The sequence below is a fragment of the Oryzias melastigma genome, linkage group LG18 (assembly GCF_002922805.2).
Source record: "Oryzias melastigma strain HK-1 linkage group LG18, ASM292280v2, whole genome shotgun sequence".
NCBI classification, from domain to species: domain Eukaryota; kingdom Metazoa; phylum Chordata; class Actinopteri; order Beloniformes; family Adrianichthyidae; genus Oryzias; species Oryzias melastigma.
This window is the reverse complement of record NC_050529.1, coordinates 18,028,053-18,036,114: the sequence shown is the minus strand read 5'-3', so window position 1 is coordinate 18,036,114 and position 8,062 is coordinate 18,028,053. Positions and strand designations below refer to the sequence as shown.

The 8,062-nt window shown below is 39.6% G+C and overlaps 1 protein-coding gene across 1 annotated transcript in view; it reads left to right on the top strand.

The window, feature by feature from the left end:
• Nucleotides 1-8,062, top strand: part of gal3st3 (galactose-3-O-sulfotransferase 3) — a 41,197-nt gene that overhangs the window by 12,695 nt on the left and 20,440 nt on the right. Inside the window, exon 2 of the mRNA XM_024288620.2 lies at nucleotides 6,425-6,551. Within this exon, the coding sequence (XP_024144388.1) occupies nucleotides 6,440-6,551 (112 nt within the window). The 5' untranslated portion in view covers nucleotides 6,425-6,439. The remainder of the gene's footprint in view (nucleotides 1-6,424; nucleotides 6,552-8,062) is intronic.

Below are 8,062 nucleotides of genomic sequence, written 5' to 3'. Positions count from 1 at the left end.
TTGCTAGCTTGACACATTAGCCTTTATTAGTTATGATGCTAGCCTTATTTTACCACTCGCAGACACGAGTCCCCTTTAGCCCTGCTAACCCTCAGCTACACCGGGTGTTGTGCCAGGATAAGTATCCTCTGCCAGAATTTGTATCCCCACCCTCGGGTATTTTATAAAGAGAAAAATACTCAACCTCCACAGAAAGTTCTGTGGTGAAACCATAGAGAAATATTATTATCACACTATATCCCAGTAAACAGTCAAAGGGTGAAATTGCCATCATTTTGCTTTGCATCATTTTCTCTTATTGAGGAGTGTAGCCTCCCATAGCCCCGCCCTCTTTTCAGCCTCCAACTGTCCTGTTGTGTGATACCCTTGAAAGCCAGATTAGGCGGAAGTTGGTATCTGACTTTTTTAGTTTCCACTTCGACAATTCTGGGTTAAGAGAAAATCTATATGACATGTAAATGGATCCTTGATTAAATCTAGTGAACAAAGTTTAAACCAGCTGCAAATAATTACTGAGAATAAAAAGGCTATTACCTTAAAATTTTAAACACGTGTGACAATAATTGCCCTGATTGTTTTAGGAAATGCTTGAATAATTCCTCCCTAAATACTCTGCTGCACTGCTGACCTCAACAGTTTCCTTTCATTTCATGTATGGTGTTTATAACTAAGGAGCTGACCTTTCTCGTGCTTTTTAGTCAACACTGAGTGACATCTGCGGGTTTGGATAGGAGTCAAACATTGTGAAGGCGGTTCTCTGGAGCACCAGGCTTCCAGGTTGAGCTTTAATTTCATAACAAACACTTGGGAGGTGTTTTATGTGGGCGAGGTTCATGGTTACCTCCGCCGATTGTTTTCAGGGCGAAACATGGAAGATTTCCAACAATGTGTTGACTTACTGGCTGTTGACGTGAGTTTGATGGATGGCTGCCATCAGTAAAGTCTTGATCATTTGGATGTGAGCAGCATTTGAAATCCAAAGTCTTTATTGGGCTTTTTTCCCCCTTATATACTGTTTCTATTCTCTTTGGTCTACTATAAATTAAAAGGGCCACTTTGCTGTTGTCTCTAACAGTGCAGTAGCATAGATACTTTGGTTTACAAGTAATCTCGCAAAGTTCAAGTTTGGTCATGCATCTTCATTTAAGTGTCCTGCTGTTGCTGCTTTGTTGGTGTGATCAAGGTAGAAATTGGTAGCAAATGCCCCTATAGGTGGATATGGACTGTCTGCAGGCGAAAAATGGGCAAACCTGTTTGAGGCATAGATACTAAAATCATAGACCACTTGGTCAGCAAAACCGTTCATGCACATTTGTTTCTAGAGGCGACAGGTTGTATTGGAATACTTAATGTATGGGTAAATAAGGGGGAAGTAGGTGAGATGTGGGTATGTCGTGCAGATTTTTCATTTTACTTCTGTGTACTGCACAAGGGATCTGTTATTACTGTTCATGGGATAAGTATGTGTTCTGTGTACAGCCTGAACTGAGGAACTTAAACAATCAGAGTGTAGTTTGTTTGGACTTCCTAGAGTCACTAACGTATCACAGGAGCTGCGCTTCCTGTGTGTTTGACACTTTCACGAAGTCAACAATGAGCCAGTACCTCACCAGCTAATGTGGCACAAGGGCTACTGTACGATACCATCGCCCACATGTCATAAGTAACTGTAACTTCTATTATCCTTACGAATACTTTATGATACACTTGATGGATGACAATTGTACGTTTTCATGCAACATATTCTCACTTCCAAGATGTCACATATTGACTCCCTGTCACTTTTTGACGTTTTGGGTGTCCCCAACTCGTTGTTTTTTGATTGATGGCTGAACCAGAACCACTCTAGTGCCATGACACATACCGATACCCAAACCCAATACCTTAACTCGAAACTGAACCAGATGCGGTACCGGACTCAAACCAGTACCAGACACAAAACCAGGCGCTATATGGACACGAACCGGTACTGAGTTAAGGTTAAGATACCGGTACTGGGTGGATGTGTCCCGAGGACCAGTGTGCATCTGGTACCGCGTCCTGATTGTTGCGTACCCTTGATTTGAAGAGCCAGCACATCAAAAAACGACAAGTTGGGGACACCTAAAACGTCAAAAAGTGACGCAGAAGGGTCTTTAACCAAACATCAATATGTGACAATTTGGGAGTGAAAATTTGCTGTTTCATGATGTCCATTAAAGTGGCCACACGAGTCACGAAGGAACTCACACACCTGTGCTCACCTTAAGATATAGCTGCACCTTTTTATGACTCTCTACAGACAAAAACAACTCAAAGACATCCATACAGGTCAACTCCCATGTGACTATGGTGTCTACTTTCTTGCAACTTTTATGTCTATAAAAAACATTATTTTCCTTCTAACTTTTTATTCAGTCTGATAACCCACTTGTAAGACAATATCACATACTAATGCGTCATATTTTCTATTAACATACTGTGAGTACACATTGTGTAAAAATTTGGAATAACATTGACACAACACCAGTCAATATTAAGGTGTTTGGTTTGGATCAACCTATCAAATGGTGTTTGTTTGCTCTTTGCAAACAGCTTAGAGTTTATGCATTCTGGCAAAAAAACAAGAGTTGAATAGCTTTGACTGAAGCTCAATGATGCACCACACCTTCTTAGAGACAAACAGGTAATATGTGGTGCCATGGAAACTCGGCTAGCACTAAAACATCTTAATTAGCCGTATCATGATGTTTTTCAGACTTGAATTGAAAGAGCAAGACTGTTAATGTCCTCACTTTTCAAAGTCTGAAAAGTATAATCGTTTAACACTGGAGATGTCACCGGTGACACCTAAATAACACACGCTCTTTAACGTAGCATAATTCTTAAAGCTTTAGCATAACCCCTTCAGAATTACATTTATTGCATAAATGGTAGGGGTGTGTATTGGCAAGAATCTGGCGATACGATACGTATCGTGAAACAATGCAATATATCCCAAGACTGTACCAGAGCAATTTTTTAACTTTTTTTTTTACAGAGTATGACTTAGAAACAAACTAAGTAATGCTAAGTAGTACATGTCTCACAACAACAAAAACGGCAAGGCTGAACGTATGAGACTGAATATTTACACAAGCTGTTTCTCGGGAGATCTTTATGTTCCGGTGTGGTGTAGAGCTTCTCAAAGTGTGCTGTGCTGTCAACTAGCTGTCAGGGGTTGAGGTGGAAAACAAAAGTAAGACGCTGAAGGATGACCACAAATAATGAATTAAATATTGTCTTGTCAGCATTTTAAATCGATACAAGCATCGCCAAATGAAACATCATGATATATCAAGAAATACATTTCCCCCTACTCTCCTAGTAAATGGCTGAAGAATTTATGGTAGAATGTCAACCCTAGAGCTAAAGCTACAAGGTTAAAGGGTTAAATTTTGATTTAAACACTCTCACCAAAACTTGCACAAGATGGAACTCTCATGACTAAATACTGAAATCCTTACAATAACGACTAAGTTATAAATAAAAAAAGAATGCAAGAAACAGTTTTACAGGAGGTAGTGTTGTGGTGTGGTGGTTAGTACTCTAACCGAAGACTCTGATGGAAATCCCAGTTGGGACTTTTCTGTGGAGTTTGTACGTTCACCCTGTGCATTCATGCATGCGTGTTCTCTGGGAACATTCCAAAAACATGCCTCATAGGCTGATTGACAGCTCTAAGCTTTCCCCAGGTGCGAGTGTGTGTGGTGTTGCCCTGTGACAGATTGGCAACCTATCCCAACAGCAGATGGGATAGGCTTCAGCAACCCTTTCACTCCAAAGGAATTAAGTAGGGTTAGAAAATGGACAAATGTTTTAAAGCAACAAAATATTCATGAATTTTAAGAATTAAATCCAGCTTTATTTGTAATTGTTTGTGTACATTCCTGCTGTCACAAAGCACATTGGGATTTTGCAAACAAGGCTTGGTTATAATGTTTAAGCACCATGCAAAATGGGATAAGAGTCTTACCCTTTATTGCCACATACTGTCCCCCTAACTCTGTGGGTCTTCATTTGCATAATTATTATTTGAATAACGAATGGGTTTACCAGTAAAGATGTGTGTACTTCGTCTACACAATCAGTTTCCCCCATTTCTTCACTATCCTCCGTCATGATAAAGTATGAACATTTTTTCTACGTCTTTCTCAATTCATTCCATCTCTGCTCCACACCAAAGCTTTCCTGCAGGCAGTGTGCCATCTGCTTCTGACATTTTTAGAGCTCTTGAGAGCCTCATGGTTGTCACACCAGTGAAGTTCAATTATTCAGATGGCCGTCCTCCATTCAGAAAGGAAATCCATGTGGACCCATTTAATGAAACAAAGCAGGACCGGCTGGCCAGACCGAACGCGACGTGTGGGGACCGCCGCTTCACTCCCGGTTTCTCCCTGAACTACATAATGTGACTTTGCAGTTATCCCTCGTGTCAGCAGAAGGCCACGAGCAGAGATCTGCGGTGCATCACCGTCCAGATTGGCAGATTCAGGACACTCTTGGTTTAACTGGCATGGCTGATTCTTGGGAGGACAGAAACCGTCTTACTTTATTCATGTCAAGAGTTTTCGTTTGGGTCGGACTGCCGCTATGTGTGGGAACAGCCAACACTGTCGACATATTTAACTTCATAGAACGTGACAGTTTTTCTTACATGGCAGAAGACTTGCCATCCTTTTGTTCAGAAACCGTGGTGCAGAGGTAGAGCGGTCAACCTTTGATTGGAAGATCCCAGGCTTGGTTTCCACCTTCACTGCCCATTCCTTGGACTCTGAATCCTACATGGTTTCTGATGGTTAAGTAGTGTTGAGCCGTGGACCCGCCACCAGTGTATGAATGTGTATGTTTAGGTGAATTAAACTGTGATAGTGAGGTCAACACATTCTCACTCCCAAGTTGCCACATATTGGCGTTTAGTTAAAGACCCCCTCCACGTCACTCCACGTGACCCTAACCCTGGTACCCTAACCCTGGTACCCTAACCCTGGCCTGGTCCGCGTATGATACCGCGTCCGGAACCAGTATCGCATCCAGAACTGATACCGATCCGCTTCTGGTGCCAGATTAAGGTTAGGATATCAATATGGTCAACATTCCAGTACCGGACCGGTTCCAGTTTGTGCCCTGGAGGTTGGAGAGCCTTAATTTAATGGGAAAAGCTAACATGTCAAAAAACGACAAGTCAGGGACACCCAAAACGCAAATTTTTGACACTGTGGGGTCCTTAACCAAACATCAAAATGTGATGTCTTATTAAGGTATAAAGCACTAAATAACATTTCTATATACATTTACCAAAGGAATAGACTGCAAACAACCTAAAATATTGTCAATTCAAAAAGGATTTGTTCTCATGTGTTTTCAGACAACAATGCAAATTAAGCTAAAAATAACAGCTTTAAAAAGTATTGCTAAAAAGAAAATATATTTATTGTACTACAGAAAGTTCTGTGGAGAAACTGGTATCACTTTGCTCTGTACCCATCGCCATAATATTGAAGACACAGACTGACATCCAGTAGTCATTAAATTGGGAAAAACTTGCCACGTTTATCAATCATTGTTTTCTGTTTTAATATCCTTCATATCTCATGACACAAAGCAGAAATCTGAAGTTATCAGACATATTCAGTGTCACTCTGTCAATTTCTAGAAGAATCTGTGCGAGTCAGTGTTTCCGCATGGTCACTGTGACATTGTCAAACACTAATAACAGATTAGCTCAGCAACGTGCCTTAAAAATATGCAGCCAAAAACAGAAGATGAAGACTAACAAGGAGTTAATATTAAATTATGTTCCTCACCATGAAATGAAACCCAGAAAAATACTCTTTGCATATTAATCAGATTATAAAATCACATTTTATCTCTCTTTATTAATCATGTTTTGTTCTTTCGTCTGTTTGAAGTTTTAGGTGTGTAAGTTCCTGAAGAATCCTGGCATTTTTTTTTTTATGAAGCTAAAACAACTGTTTTTAGATCTTTGCTATGCTTTCCAAAGGCTTATCAGCTAACTATGAAAGTTTCACTGTTTCTTCCAGTTTTGCCAATTTATTTAAATAAGGATATTGTTCTATTTCTCGATGCAAAACTGTAGGATTAATCCTAAAGAGTCAATTTGTTAAATATTGCCTTATTTGTTTCCAGTTCCTTATTCATTTTCATGCTGGTGACTCAAAAGGGCATCATTTTTACAGCTTTCTGTTCTTTTTGAATATATTAATCAACAGTTTTTGAAGAGAGTGCCAGCAGAATTGACTAAAAACTAAATGAGTTGAAGCTGTGCCTTGAAATTTTTTTGTCTAAAAAAAAAACTCTTGGCAATCTAAAGTTTGGTTGCAGAGTCTCAAAAGCATTTTTAAAAAACAAAAACCTAACAAATGAAATGTTGATTTTGTTTCAGTCACACACTCTGAGCATGCACAACGCAGTGGGCGACAATGGAGAGGATGAACCCTTTATCAACAACAAGAGATCTCCGGCACAAGCAGACTCGGGGAGGTCGTCCAACTGCCTCTGGAGGTTAGCGGGTAAGAAAACAGGAAGACGACACAAAATCACCACATTATCTACACATGCTGGGAGAATTTTTTTTATTTTTTTGTGGGTGGAGAGCAAAATCCAAATGTCAGAAATGATCAGAATGTGGGGCACTGGAAGTGGACTCTTGCTAGCTAATTGTGCTTTCATGTGTCATCCGAAATGTGAAAGTTCCTACAAAGCCCCCGCTTGTTACTCTAGAGAATGAACTGGCTGATGTCTCCCACTGAGATAAGATGCCACAAACATCTCTTAAATGTGTTAAGCCAAATCGCCGTCAGCAACACACATTCAAGTGCCCACTTTCAAAGAGAAGTCATGTAAACTCACATTTTGGGCTTCTACGTTCTTGCGTTTGTGTGTAACTATGCTAAGTTTTATTTGACTGTTTTTGGATTCTATGTACAAAACGTTGTGAATATTAACCCAGGTTGAACTTTGACCAATCAGGGACTTGGATTTAGTAGTGACAAAGGGATGATGTCCCCTTTAATTCATGAAAGGCCAGTAATGTTGGAATTCAAAGACACTAAATCGTTGTACAAATCCGCCCCCTACTCACTATATAGTGCACTTTATAGTGTATTCGTCATTTTCTAGTGCTGTCCGAATCTACTATTCTAAAAGCGAGTGCACTAGAAATTTCCAAGAAGTCTTTGTAAAAAACTAGCATGGATCGATACTCATTAGATTAGCAAATATAGACCACAATGCATTGCGGTCAAACAATTTCAGACACAAAAAACTTGTTTAAATGTAATTTTTGAATAAACCATCCACATTTTCATTATCAGAACAGTGGAGTCATAAATAAACGCTGTGAAATGTTCGTATTGATTTGATTTTGACTTTGTGAAATAGGTGACGTCATATTCGGTATGTCCAAGATTCCACCCTAATCCCTAACTACTAAAAAACTATATAATGGGGGACTATATATTGCCCTGGATTTTAAAAGCAATTCGGACACCATGCTAACTACTTTTCTTTGGTTTTTCTAAGCGCCGGACATGACGCCACCAGTTTTACATGAGGAAATGATGAGGAAATTGTGGATGGTTTATTTAAAAATTACTTTTAAACAAATTTTTTAAGCTAAAATTATTTAACTGCAATGCATTGTGGTCTATATTTGTTATTGTAGTGAGCATCAATGCACACTAGTGTTTCGCAGAGACTTTTTGGGAAATTTCTAGCTATATTTCTGAATCATCATTCGGATAGCACTACAAAATGGCGAAGGCACTTTAAAGATAACTATATAGTCAGTAGTGAAGGAACTCAGACATAGCCTATTATTCCATAATTCTCTGTTTGGAGGGCTAAATGTAGGGGTAGGGAGAAGCCGTTACGGAAGAATTCGGATTCAACCTTTATTTATTGGAACAAAGCTGTGAAAGAAAAAGCCAAAATTCGCGAGATATGCACCGCTTTTACATTTCGCACCAAGCCTCTTCCAACTGTAGCTGGTGGACATGCGATAGTAGACAGTACCCAAAGA